Source organism: Mya arenaria, chromosome 4 (genome assembly GCF_026914265.1).
Source record: "Mya arenaria isolate MELC-2E11 chromosome 4, ASM2691426v1".
In the NCBI taxonomy this organism is placed as follows: domain Eukaryota; kingdom Metazoa; phylum Mollusca; class Bivalvia; order Myida; family Myidae; genus Mya; species Mya arenaria.
Window position 1 is genome coordinate 19,395,632 of NC_069125.1, and position 15,423 is coordinate 19,411,054.

The following is a 15,423-nucleotide window of genomic DNA, read 5'->3' on the forward strand; positions in this document are numbered from 1 at the left end:
CGGTTTATTTCCGGCTGCCGCATTAATATTAACTGTTATATTCTGGGTAGTCTGAGTAGGTGACATTTATCAAATCATTAAGTCACTAGCGGTCGCCCCCCACTCCACCCAAATCGTCCAAGTTTACATTTTATATTAATTTAGGACAAAACATCGGTCTATACATTATTAAAATTTGCTTATGGGAGTACCCCTAAACTCCAAACCAACACTTTAAACCAAGTTTTAGGTTCTGGGAGAGAGGCGCAAGGCAAAAGGTAGCGCCCCTAAGTAACGCCCCATCTAACGTCAATCACTGGATACGTCCCTGATAGTTATCAACTAAGAAGCGCATATACTTTCTATATTAATAATTTTCATCTGATGAATACTTTTGCTCTGTCAACATACGGATAATGAGAAAATCGTATTAAATCCTCCTGTTGCATGAAATGTGAATTATACAACTTTCCAGATCTACTAAGTCATGGTCAATCTTGAAGGAAGTGAGATGTTTGCCGGTACTTAAAGGAAGTGAGATGTTTGCCGGTACTTAAAGGAAGTGAGATGTTTGCCGGTACTTCAATATCTATAAAACTAGTGCAGTCTGGGTAATCTTTGTTTGCCACAACAACAATCTTTTTTTCATTGTTTCTCTTTCGATATTTACTGTCAATGAACTGTCTCGCGGTCAACAACCGCAATGAAGTTTATTAGTGTTTACTGAAAGTATATAAATAATGCATGGTATAGTTATACATATCTGCAATCGCTTAATTATTTACGCGTTCTAAAATTGCTTCACATTTTACTTTTAAAATCAGTTTTGATGGAAAATGCTCATTAAATTGTAATAAAGCTATACTAAATGGTTTTTATAACCATCACAGAATATGACATTTTTAAAAAAAAAATGAGAGGCTTAAACAATAATACAATTTGAACACGGAAGACTGCGTTGCACTGAAGACCGCAAGACTGCAACAATGGGCAACAATTTGCCACAAATCCGTAATTTACATATAGTTGACATATAGTTGACGGTTTTATTTATGTTAGATCATTTTAACACATTCATTACTACATAAATCTTTGTAATCAATGGACCAGTGAAGTTTAAACTTGGACTGCAAACCCTACCACACTCAGAAGACGAGCACATCGTTGTCGTGAGAAGGACCTCTCCAACCGATCATTAGATACGCACCGAGTTCCACAAGACCTACACAATGGTTTCTAAGGCATTTCTAGGGATGATTTTTATCGCCACTTTGATCTTTGCAGTATCGGCAGATACATACAGTAAGTTTTTTAATTACCGTTTTCAAGAATTTAAAAAGAAGGCAAAATGCGTCAACAACTCAGGAACGATGATTGCAATGTTAATGTTTTTTCTTCTTCTGATAACCTTCAAATTATAAGCAAGATCACTCGATGGATTGTTTGTTTCACCAGTGTACCTAATAAATTATTATGCATTTTTTTGCAATGTTTTATGCATTTAATCAATTAAACACAGTTTACACTTGCCATAAATATGTTCGTTTATTTGATTTTTTGTTTGATCGAAATGTGTATAAATAATTTGGTGAGTTTTAAATCAGGAATAATGTTTTGCACTGTTAATAAGGCATGTACACATTAAATTGAATTTCAATCATTTGTTGTTGCTGGTTTTTTTTACTGTCTTATGGCAGGGAACCGAGCCGTTTATAAAACAAGTGTATATGTTTTCATTGTTTTAATAAAGAAATGTTTTCTCAGAGGACTTAGTACAAAACAATCCTAAATTGCTTTTATTTAGTATATTTTTGTAAACGATCTGCCGAATTTCACAAGAAACAACATTATGATTGAGATACTTTCTGAATTATGTCTGCAATGTGTAAACATACCATACTTAAAAAGACACAGTAGTGCAAGGCAGAGCAAGATATGCAAAGAATGCTCTAATTCTTTAACTTTTGATAATTGTGAATGAAAAAAGAAACATGGCGTCCAAACACCCTCTCCACCTTTTATATGTTAATGTTCTGTCATTTTCGAACCGAGTCCTGCGTAACTAATAATATGAAATTATTTGAGATTCTGAGTAAAGAAAAATGCCAACTTTTGAGTTTTTGTGAACTAGCCTGTTATATCTGCAGTACTCATTAAAGAGTACAGTAATGTCGCGTACCAGAGCCATGATGTGGTATCAGCCTCCACAATGGAATGATATAATACGTAATGAACTACTGTGTTAAATGACCAACTTATCGTTAGAATTGATTCCTGCATACGGCAAACGTTGAAAGTAAGAAAAAGTAATACACACTGCTGTTTTTTGTGTTTATTGAGATGTATTATTGTTCAAAACAAAATGACCTATCGCGTGTACTCTTAAATCCATAATGATCAACGATTATGTGATTTATCAAGTTGTTTAAAATGATGTAACTGCTTTAAGATGAAGTCCTTGCTACAAATATTCATCAATTTGACATTAACAAATGTTTTTCACCCATATCAATTATAGTGAATTAGTTCATTTGTCAAACACATAAAATTATAGTACCGAAATTATTGATACGAAAACTGGTGTATTTCACTCACCACCATTGGGTAAGAACATTGGTTAAAATTTTCCACAGTGCAGTCAGCTATTTTCTCAACCTTCGGGATCGTTCAATATGATTCATGTTGTCTTCAAATATTGTAAAACATTTTTGCCAAGAAACTGTATAGTGTTCAACATCAACTCGTTTGTCAGACTGGTTGTATTGAAAATAGAATATCGCTTGAACCGGTGCAATATGGCGTCCACACCTATCATTGATGCCAATAAACAGTCAAAATTAAACCGGTAATGCAGTAAGCCGACGTAAGATGGCGCCGATAGAGTTGCACTTGTCAATGGTCAGTCTTAATCAAACCGAGACTGCTGCAAGGGGCGTCGACAGTGTTGCACCTACCATTGCTGTCAATGAACAGTCTAAATTGAACAGAAATTGTTGTAAGCCGGTACACGATGGCGTCGATAGTGTTGCAAATATCATTGCCGTCAATGAACAGTCTAAATTAAACCGAGCCCGCTGTTCACATACTTTGGGGGTATTCTAATATTTTCTAGAATGTATTTAATGTATTGCATAAACGCTTTTGTAATCGTTATTTGGTTTTATACACTACATCATTTTGAATTACTAAGTGATCTATTTTAGCCTCACATGCAGAGAAGTAGCGAGCGAGATCGTCTCCTCGGACTCTATAATGAGACTTAATGGCCCACCATTCATATGATTATAAGATAGCGAGCGAGATCGTCTCCTCGGACTCTATAATGAGACTTAATGGCCCACCATTCATATGATTATAAGATAGCGAGCGAGATCGTCTCCTCGGACTCTATAATGAGACTTAAAGGCCCACTATTCATATGAGTATAAGATAGCGAGCGAGATCGTCTCCTCGGACTCTATAATGAGACTTAATGGCCCACCATTCATATGATTATAAGATAGCGAGCGAGATCGTCTCCTCGGACTCTATAATGAGACTTAATGGCCCACCATTCATATGATTATAAGATAGCGAGCGAGATCGTCTCCTCGGACTCTATAATGAGACTTAATGGCCCACCATTCATATGATTATAAGATAGCGAGCGAGATCGTCTCCTCGGACTCTATAATGAGACTTAATGGCCCACCATTCATATGATTATAAGATAGCGAGCGAGATCGTCTCCTCGGACTCTATAATGAGACTTAATGGCCCACCATTCATATGATTATAAGATAGCGAGCGAGATCGTCTCCTCGGACTCTATAATGAGACTTAAAGGCCCACCATTCATATGATTATAAGATAGCGAGCGAGATCGTCTCCTCGGACTCTATAATGAGACTTAATGGCCCACCATTCATATGATTATAAGATAGCGAGCGAGATCGTCTCCTCGGACTCTATAATGAGACTTAATGGCCCACCATTCATATGATTATAAGATAGCGAGCGAGATCGTCTCCTCGGACTCTATAATGAGACTTAATGGCCCACCATTCATATGATTATAAGATAGCGAGCGAGATCGTCTCCTCGGACTCTATAATGAGACTTAATGGCCCACCATTCATATGATTATAAGATAGCGAGCGAGATCGTCTCCTCGGACTCTATAATGAGACTTAATGGCCCACCATTCATATGATTATAAGATAGCGAGCGAGATCGTCTCCTCGGACTCTATAATGAGACTTAATGGCCCACCATTCATATGATTATAAGATAGCGAGCGAGATCGTCTCCTCGGACTCTATAATGAGACTTAATGGCCCGCCATTCATATGATTATAAGATAGCGAGCGAGATCGTCTCCTCGGACTCTATAATGAGACTTAATGGCCCGCCATTCATATGATTATAAGATAGCGAGCGAGATCGTCTCCTCGGACTCTATAATGAGACTTAATGGCCCGCCATTCATATGATTATAAGATAGCGAGCGAGATCGTCTCCTCGGACTCTATAATGAGACTTAATGGCCCACCATTCATATGATTATAAGATAGCGAGCGAGATCGTCTCCTCGGACTCTATAATGAGACTTAATGGCCCACCATTCATATGATTATAAGATAGCGAGCGAGATCGTCTCCTCGGACTCTATAATGAGACTTAATGGCCCACCATTCATATGATTATAAGATAGCGAGCGAGATCGTCTCCTCGGACTCTATAAAGAGACTTAATGGCCCACCATTCATATGATTATAAGATAGCGAGCGAGATCGTCTCCTCGGACTCTATAATGAGACTTAATGGCCCACCATTCATATGATTATAAGATAGCGAGCGAGATCGTCTCCTCGGACTCTATAATGAGACTTAATGGCCCACCATTCATATGATTATAAGATAGCGAGCGAGATCGTCTCCTCGGACTCTATAATGAGACTTAATGGCCCACCATTCATATGATTATAAGATAGCGAGCGAGATCGTCTCCTCGGACTCTATAATGAGACTTAATGGCCCACCATTCATATGATTATAAGATAGCGAGCGAGATCGTCTCCTCGGACTCTATAATGAGACTTAATGGCCCACTATTCATATGATTATAAGATAGCGAGCGAGATCGTCTCCTCGGACTCTATAATGAGACTTAATGGCCCACCATTCATATGATTATAAGATAGCGAGCGAGATCGTCTCCTCGGACTCTATAATGAGACTTAATGGCCCACCATTCATATGATTATAAGATACTAAATGATGGGCTTGCTTGTCCTATTATAGAAATTCTTGAAGGAAGTAAACTGAAGTGCTTTTAGATATTTTCAACATGCCTTTGTTTTTAATTGCTTTTTGATTAGCAAGTTTTGTTTTTGCAGATTTTACACTTTATTGTTGTAGTTCTGTTAATCATATTTTGACCTTTTCTTAAAATGACAGTTAAACAATTTGCTTGCCCACGGGCTCTTGGTCTATAATAGAATGTGAATGAGCGATTGCCAACATTATTTTATACTGAGCAATAGTAAGGTTTTGCTCAGTCAGTTATTTGAACAAAACAGGCTTACACAGATATGATGAACGATTGTTAGTTTTAGTGTAAGGTAGCAATACATTTCGGAGAGTGCAACGAACGCTATATTTCACTAGTGGCGTAACAACAGTGAACCATTAAATGTTTGTACCCACGAGATGCAAATGTATTGCGGTCTAACAGTGAAACAAAAACACAAAACGCGCTAAATTGTATGAAAACGTAACGTCAGGAAATGACGGCGTTGACAGTGTCTCCCAGTGATGTGTGCATTGACGTAAGACTTGGTTTTGAAAGCGGTAAAAAAAAAATCTTTTTTTTTCTGTCTAATTGATATGTTCACGGTTTAAAGTAGTGAAATAACGTCATCGTAATTCGGATCATGAAACGTGTGCTTGTTTATAAAAGGCCAATCCTTATTACGTTTTGTTTCTTAGGTAGTTTCAAATACCCTTTTTATTAGTTTTGGGCTTCGAAATAATTGTTTATTATGTTTAAAGCCAGAAGTATTCGTTTTTTGAGGGCCGTAAAGTCAATGCCAAGTTTGGGGCTTATCAGGCTAGCGGCAATCCATATCGATTTCTCATTTCCTTCCAAAACTAGCGTTTGTATAGGCCAGGTTTGCATTTATTTATCAATTGGAAGCTTGGCTAGATTAAGACTGGTAAGAATTAGAAAGAGGGTCATAAAGCGGACCTGTCCTTATATAATTGTTTTCAATGGTTTTAAGCTTAGCTGTTATACCGAGTTCAAGTTAATTAATTCTATTAAACGTTTATACTCGACTTTTGATGAATAACCGTTGAAATAAACGACCAAAGTATAATAAAATCCCTCGCTCAATCATAAAGAAAACATAATTTGAATAATTAACCATATTTTCGCCATGTCCATACTTTAAACATCACTGAATATTTATGGTGCAGTTACTACTTTTTGTCACGATTTGTAATCGCCAAAATAAGAAAGAGTGTTGGTATTGTTTTATGATTTACTGATAAATTCTTTCCCTACAATTCATTTCAAGTATCTTATGTACAAACAAGTATGACATTACATTGAGTCATAGGAAATTTGTTAATTTGTAATGATTTTGACAAGAGTACTTCTTGTTAGTTCAAACCTTTACTTGTACATTGTGTCAAAGTTTCGTTTTGGACAGGCCTATAAGCATGTAAGCCACAGTAATTGAACTGTTCATAAACCAAATATACTGCCACATTTACTGTTATTATACCTCACGTGACCTGCCCATATTAATTTCTCATATACCCATCATGGGCAATTTCGTATTCTTATACCTCACTTATATTCTCTATGTTAAATGCGCAGAAAAGATGCGCGTGCGCTTTAGAATTTGTAAGGGCCGCATTTATAATTAGAGCTGATGCCCTCACAATAAATAAAATTGCATAACAAAACCGTTCAAGTTATCGACTACGATATGAAAAATACAAACTATTTTTGTCAGGACATCAGAGGCAGTGGAAACTGAATTCTTAACCTTTTGCCTCTCATACGGAGGCCAATGGAAATACATTAGTTGAGTCTAGAAAGATTCCAAAAGTACAAAAAGGTCTAAAAATAGACATTTTTTGGTTTCCCAAGGCTGAGGTGGTAAGCGCTTATTAAAATGTGTTGTTAATCTGGTTATCACCGGTGTTTGCATTATTTCTAAACGTCATTTGCAACAAAATGACAGCTAATAATGTAAACAAACAATAATTGCAGAATAAATTGATTAAATTTGAAAGTTGTGTAATGGTAAAAATCTTATATATGTATATAAATGTAACTGTGTTCGGTATAATAAAATAAATATTGCATGGCTTCCAGTGTGACACTGGAAGCCATGCAATATTTATATATTATCGCTCTGAATAGTATTTGTGAGCATTCAATATTCAGATGGAAAGATCCGCATCATCTAAGTCGAGGAAAGCAGAAAAAAAGTATAAATAATTGCTTGTGTTATACAAATGAACAAGGATAAGCAGAATTATATGCGTATTTAATTGTGATTAATTTTCAAAGTGTCATTTAAAGAAGTACATGAATGACAAGGTTTGTTTATGGTTGAACTGGTATAATAAACATCTGTTGAAAAAAGGACTTAATCAGTTTTTGATAAAGTATATTGTTTCAAATACTATGATCACAATGGTGAGCCCTTTTGCATGATTTTCAATGAAGTAGATTGAATGTAATATGTAAAGAAATTAGTTAAACACGTGAGTTTTGTTTTCAAAAGACACACACAGATGAAACGTCAATAAAATATATTTATAACTTAATTTAGCATTCAAAATTAAACTGTTAACATCGCAAATTAACAAATGAATGATAACAAGCATTATAACCACATCATTACCATTTCATTAATGACAATGTGCCTGAAATTGAGTTCATATACTAGGGGGCGTTGACAGAAATGCCCTTGTTATACTGTAATTCATCAATCTTTATCAAATGCGAGAAGCTTTTCACCAACCATTTCCCATGAAAATAGGACTGGAGTGGTTCCCAAGATATCAAAACATTTATATCAATATATACATAAAACAGAAAGCTCACATAAAGATATCTGCGTCAAAAAACAGCACGGGTTCTCATAATGAACCATTTTAGTTTATACTCTTTAAAGCCTTCCACAAACGAGTTAAAAAGCAACAAGACGAATTATTATAAAAAAATAGATAAACGGAGTATCTAGAATAAAACAATGATGTTTGCGGTATGTAAGGAAAGAAATCAACTCAAAACAACACAGCAAAAGCTTACTGACTGACAATAATATTGACAACTATGAGCTAGTGAGAAATCAGTTCATTTTCTTGGTACACAAACTTACGAATACCATCTATTTAATATGTATTGTGCTGCCATTCAGTGTTAATAAACTTAACGTTAACGGATTGACTGAAAATATGTGAAATATACAATATCTAAGGACCTGTCATAAACTCCGATGTACCTTGCCGGGAGTGAGCCTGAGCACACAATTAACAATGTCGAGACAATTGGCGGAGCTCTGTCGAGAAAGAAGTTTAAAACTCACTATTAGCTGTAGCAATACCGATGTAGTATCGGCGAAAGAGCCGTTGTGCTACCGAATTCCAATTTTCTGTCATCGAATATGGGTTTCGCCGTTGTTCTACCGATGTGCCACGTTGAACGTAGCTACAGCGGAATGACACCGTTACGCTGCTGTTTTACTATCGATGTAAGGTATAAGTAGAACATCGCTAAGAACGGCAATTCATCGTTCGTACACCGACAGAAATACGGTATCTATAGCAGTACGGGACTTATTTAGGCCACCGAAGAGCCACGGAACCATATCGGGGCGTTACCGGTGCTTTACTGCCATTAACGAAAACATACAGGAGTACTTGCAGCACGCTCCGGTAGTGCAACGGCAATTTTCTTTAGCATGTTCAAAAATGTATACTGAAACCTGCTCTTTCTATATCTATTCTAGAGCTTTTATGTTTTACTTTGCAATCATTGATACGGTTTGGGAAAACTATGAGCTCGAAAATTCATACAATATTTTAAACGCGCAGTGACCTACCCTTTTCACTGACTTTTACAGGTCGGCAATCCATATTTTCCTCGTTTGGTGTCAGTTAAGCGCTGACCGTCTATCTACAAACAGGGTCTTCGTCTAATGTTTGGCTACTGGGGTTGTCCCTGTAGTTTCCATTATGTAACTAATACATTTGTTCATCTATTCCAGACACAATTCGAATGATCGGCATCTGTAATGCTCTACCTGGCATGTGGAAGCGCTTGTGTATGCTGAGGGTGTTAGAAATTCTTGGGGTCGACCTCCCCGGACCTGACATTGTCCTGCCTAACATTCTGGAAAACCTTCTAGAAGGATAAACCTCGTGCATGATTTCGCTTGTCGATAAATGTTGGATGACCCCGCCTTTTGGAACGTCTGTGAAACATTGTTCGTAATGGATATCTTGCCCGTTCATTTTTCATTTTTATTTTCAAAACGAACGTGAAAAGTGCAGTTTAGTGTAAACAGTCATTTGAGAATCATTCAAAATTTGTTTGATTTCTTTGGAAGCTTAATATCTTGCAGATGTATATGAAATAAATATTTGTTCATAAAAGCATTGCTTCTGTTAAGTTCTAGACCCAAACTGTCCAAAATATTTTAGTTGAATGTATTAAATATATATGAAGGAAATCTGCATGTATTTACTGCTTGTCCATTGGTAAGAAATTTGAATAATTAATATGCGTGTCAACATTAATGCAAAACCTAAAAACTAATTATAAATCATAAATAATATAAACAAACTATATTGCTGTATCTCTCTTTTTCTATTTTGTTTATGATTCATCTATACAATTCTTGTCCGTTATTAAATAATTGAGAACTGCTATGCTTGTCAACAATTATGCAAAACTTCAAAAAATAATATAATATATATACACATTTATTTGAACAATCTATATTGTTGTATGAGTCTTAATTACAACTGGAGTTTTAATAGTATGCTTAAAACGTGTACTTGACCTTCTAGTTAGTATCAATAATGTTATTTTATAAATAATCCTTGACAATGACAACTTCAAATGCGTTTGTTTCATTCAACAGTTAATATGTATATAGTGAATTGTCCAAGACCAGCTATGAGGAAAGCATATTAGGTTTCGAAATTTATGAGTGCCGCGTCAAAATACGAGAAGTTGAAGACTTGCAGATATGACAGCGTTTCCCCCCTCAATGGTAAATTAAAACAAAACAAGAATAATTATATTTTGAATATTCATTAAGGGGGGGGGGGGGCGGTTTAGAGACATTCTTATTAACAATCTTATCAAATCAGTATGCCTGCGTTGAAATGGTATATATTTGGAAACAAATTCTAAGATAGACAATGTGAGTCAAAGATTATCTAATTTTTATAAAACGGATGGGTTAACACAAGGTCATATTCAGTCACGCAAAAAACAAAACAAAACAAAACTATGTTATGTATTTATGATAGCAAATATGTATTCATATTAGGCAATTATATACACAAAAAGTTCTATTTTACCAAACACTTTGCAAATACTTGATAAAAAAAATAGGTAAAGAAGGTGACATTCATAGAAAGATGAATGACCGAATATTCTTACTATAAACCTGTTTAAACCACATACAATCAGAGGCTTGGATGCGCAAATATAAATACATTGTACGTGAAACGCCGAACGCAGTCAAAAGTGAAGGATGGTGAAGGTGGCACATCCAAATCAAACACGAACAAAAGTTCTCAAATTCATGGAAAAGCGGTCGCACGATATGATCGTTGTTAACATTGCCTAAAAGACTTTAAGACAAAATACAATAGTAGGTGCGTATTACCATAAATCATTTTGACTATTTCCTCATTCGTATGTTTTAAGACTTAAGGTGAGTTTCATTTTTTCAAAAACCTGTTCCAGTTTAAACTCCGAAAATAATACAGCCATCGATTTTTTGAAGAAAATAAATATTGCGTCATGGCTATCATAATCTTGCTAAGGATTAAACATGTTTCATGTTTGTACAATTGTTTACAGATTGATGCATTTTCTGCTAGTATGTCATCCTATTCAACGATCTCAATAAATTGATTAAAAAATATCACACACAATAATAGTTGTTAAACCAAAGGAAAACACACAAATAGTAAGGGATTCTTATGTTTCCATAATATAATCGTGATAAATAAGCTACCCAAATGATTTATGTCAAAATTAATGATAAAATGTGCATACATAAAATGCTTGCTATTCATAATGGCGGAAGTATTACACCAACGATGTATTCAACGTATGACATCTGATGTTTTTGTTACTTCCGGCATCTGCAGTGTGTTGCAATATAAGCGATACATTCGAATAAACGGTATTTATGAGCAACTAATAGACAAAAAAGAGCATAATCATTCATATTACTCGGAAATAAAAAAAAAGGGAAAAAAAACGAATAAAAAAATCAACAACAACAAAAAACATGTTTTGAAGATTATACACGACAGTTGAATACACTATAATGATGAGACTATAGATCACTTCCAAGCGATCCCAAATCTTCTTCAAACTTAATATGGAAAATATTGTTGTTGTCCTTTATTCTTTTATATGATGATTCCTTATAAATGACAATCACTCATTATGGGGATAATTCCTGTTGAAACAAATATATTATAATGGCAGCTAGAATGACAGGATCAGAAAATATATTTTAAAGGCACAAAGAAGGCCATGGAGACACTAAACTAGCGGCATACATTGTCACATTTCAAACATATTGAAAAAAAATATTGTGTTTGTTTTTATCGTGAAAATACCGTAAGATGAAAACGTAAATCGTACTAAGCATTGAGGCTTACGTGTGACCCATTCCAGGGAGGAATGGTAGTGATCTTTATGTAATAATTATAGATATGAGTAAATTAAAAAAAAATCAGATTCACGGAGACCGACAGTTGTCGATACATAGTTCACTTGGTGTTTCTTTAAAGAGGTTTGCATTCAGATGTCTGCTTAGGAATTCACGCTTTTAAGGTTTTTTTGTGCTAATATTATTGTATATACAGATTCAAATAAGGTGAACGTACAATCGAGCATATGAACAATAATGTTATGTGCACAAGTTCGTCAAACGAATAAAACACTAAATATAAAAGCAATGTTTCTTAGTAAAGTGACAAATGCCCCGGTCTTGTCGGTGCGATGGCCAATCGACCTCTTAGTGTAACATTTTTAGGCTGTAGACCGAAGCCTTAAGTACCGCAAATCGAAATCAGGTATAGTCAGATTTTCTTTTTGACATGACATGTTGACAAGTATAAATGTGCCGTGGTTTCAAAAAGGGATGTGTTGTAATATGTGGTTTAAAAAAGTGCGAAATAAAAGACCAATTTATTTAAATGCGTTCATTAAATTGCAACGTTAATGTGAATTTGAAAGCAAGCCGTATAATTTAAAATAAATCTTGGTCAGAAACCGAGGGGAATAGATAATAATAGATATTTACTCAGAAAATGAAAATGTATTGTCCTCCTCTACATTATACAAATAGTCAAAACGTCCTCAGCCAATATCGGGTTCAATCAAATTAACCTTAAGCAGCTGATTGTATTTAACATTCATCAACTAACAACCTACGGTCTAAGGTCATACATTTGCTATTCTTAAGTTATGACAGGCAGTTATCTCTTAAAGGTTGGGGTAACTCAAAAGTGTTTTTGGACTCGATCTTTATAGCCTGTGAACAGGATAGTGAAGTAAGGTTACGCTTGTTTGCGTGAACAACCTTTCAGCGCTATAGTTGCTTTCATTTACCTTTGAAGCGAGAGCATTATTGTAATGTAACACATCTTCCCTTGTTTTTATGCATTTCAGTAAAGTATAAGCAAACTTCGAATACGATTGAGGAAGATACAATGGAGACACAATAGTAAAAGACGCAGGGACGTTCATACGGACAGCAAGTGCGACAACTATATACCTCCCATCGGGGGCATTACAACATAAGATGCTGCATTTTTTGTCGATAAATGGTCAATTTTAACTAACAGAAAAGATAAATACAACTAGTCTGATCACTTAATACTTCAGATAGTTTGATCACTTAAACATCAGCTAGTTTGATTACTAAAACATCAGCTAATTTGATCATTAAATACATCAGTTATTCTGATCACTAAATACATCAGCTAATTTGATCACTAAATACATCAGTTATTCTGATCATTAAATACATCAGATAATTTGATCACTAAACAAATAAGGTATTTTGATCAATTTATACATCAGCTAGTCTTACCATCTTCTACTCGTTTTTACAAGTCACGTACTAGATGCTACACACACACATAGAGTTCCTATTTAAAAATAATGCCAAATTAATAAGAATAAAAAAATACATTTAAATGTTAAAAAAATCTCAATTTAAATGTAAACGATATTCTGGAATACGAAATACTTATTCGAGTCAACATCATCTTGATCAGTGAAGTATATTTGCGAAATTGATTTCATAAATAAAAAAAGCACGTGTGTCGCTAAACAAATGGAAATCATATGTTGATGATGTACTAAAAAAAGAGCTAATTTCGAAGATAATTCATAAAATAATATTTACCATTTCATATCATATGCTAACAAATAAACTTCTTGTAACATGTACACACAGTTTCGTTGCACATCACATGGGCCTATTTTTAGCAACAATCTTCGCGCTGGTAACCAATATACATGTACAAGAATAAAGGCGCTACCAAATTGCCATCACTTAAGTATGATGAATAAAACTTAAGAATGACGAACTCTTTCTCTTCTTTTCCGGAGCAGGAGGCTCTACTTCATCATCAGTTGAGCTGGATTCATTGTCTTCATGTACAGGAAACAAAATTGAAATGTCATCCTTGAAATAATTCATTGAGTGAAAAGAATGGTTTGACTCTTGAGGTGGATTTTTTCCTTTGTCTTCCCTCTGATTATTTGTAATGTTTTCATATCCGTGTTGAACGTGAATGTCATCCTGCAAGTCATCTGTTTGTGTGACGTTCCCGTTGCATGTAGAATGTACATGTATTGTGTCGTCCAGCAGCATTGATAGTCTTCCAGTATCTATCCCTGAGTCCGCTAGACTCAGTTTACTTTCACGACTGGAATCACTGGCCATATCAGCGTGCGTTTCCTCAAAATCAGTGTGTATTTCTTTTTGTCCGGTAAGCCAGTACGTTGTCATTAAACCCTTTCCCTGAAAATTATGTATTTGCTTGTATCATACATCGGGAAAATAGAATACTAATAACATAAACATAACAAAGGCGACAATATTCTTTTGTCATGAAAACTACTACACATAGTGTTATTTCTGGACATCGGGGATCATTGACGAATGCTCCATCGTTCTATGAAAAAGAATACAGCTTGAGCATGTACTAGGGGCGTTGACGCCGTCAATCAATCCCAGACTGGAACTTTTATTACTTGTTTCAGTTACTCTTCCATAATATTTTTAAAATTTAACAAGTATGTAGTGATTTCATAACGAGCTAAACGTAAGAATGCTTTGAGTACCTTTATCATCATTTCCCCTCGTTTATCTGTGTCGAATTGGGGAAACTCTTCAAGTGCTAGTTTTGTTTGTTCACTGATATGAATTCTCAAGGCTGTAAAAGAAAAGAGCACATATTCATCCTGGAAAACAAACAACAACAACAACACCACCACCACCACCACCACCACCACCACCACCACCACCACCACCAACAACAACAACAACAACAACAACAAAAACCAGAACAACAACACCATAACCCCACCACACCCACAACCAACAACAACAGCTTAATGGTTTTAAATGCAAAACAATAATGTGTTGTATGATATTATGGACTACTGACTTTCGATCTGTTATTGTAAATTAAAAATAACAGTAAACTGTTTTTAATTTTCAATGTCATGGTGCAAAATGGCATTGGTCAAACAAAATAATCTCCGACTCACGTTCACCATTTGACTCCATCCTAGAGGCTGTATTGACAGTATCTCCAAACAGACAATATCGAGGCATAACAAGTCCAATAACACCCGCTACCACAGGCCCCGTGTGCAGACCTGATAGAAAGATAGGAACATTTAACTAGAAAACGTATAAATATCATTGTGGAATTGTTTAACAAATGAACCACGTAAAATAAGGCGCGCACACTTCCAACGTTGAAGATGGTATGCAGAACATGACAGCTTTCGACGCGTAACGAGTACTGGGTTTGACTATTAAATGTGTCCGTGACAATTCAAAGGGAACCACGACAAGGGTCGTAGGTTAAACGTGAAACTGTTTTATTTAAACTAACGTTTTTTAAAAAAAAAATTAGATTAATGAATAATGGAGCATT

At 35.3% G+C, this 15,423-nt stretch overlaps 1 protein-coding gene and 1 long non-coding RNA gene across 3 annotated transcripts in view; one reads left to right on the forward strand and one right to left on the reverse strand.

The window, feature by feature from the left end:
• The first annotated feature begins 891 nt into the window (after positions 1–891).
• On the forward strand, positions 892–9,642 carry LOC128232185 (uncharacterized). Its single transcript, XR_008260506.1, has 2 exons — positions 892–1,281; positions 9,252–9,642. It is a non-coding gene; the product is annotated as an uncharacterized LOC128232185 (long non-coding RNA).
• A 146-nt stretch (positions 9,643–9,788) lies between these two features.
• LOC128232184 (atrial natriuretic peptide receptor 1-like) overlaps positions 9,789–15,423 on the reverse strand; it is a 32,556-nt gene continuing 26,921 nt past the window's right edge. For both annotated transcript variants that reach the window (XM_052945593.1, XM_052945592.1), the window contains exons 23-25: positions 15,029–15,139; positions 14,600–14,691; positions 9,789–14,276 (exon numbers count right to left, since the gene is read on the reverse strand). In XM_052945593.1, the coding sequence (XP_052801553.1) occupies positions 13,806–14,276; positions 14,600–14,691; positions 15,029–15,139 (674 nt within the window). In that variant the 3' untranslated portion in view covers positions 9,789–13,805. The remainder of the gene's footprint in view (positions 14,277–14,599; positions 14,692–15,028; positions 15,140–15,423) is intronic.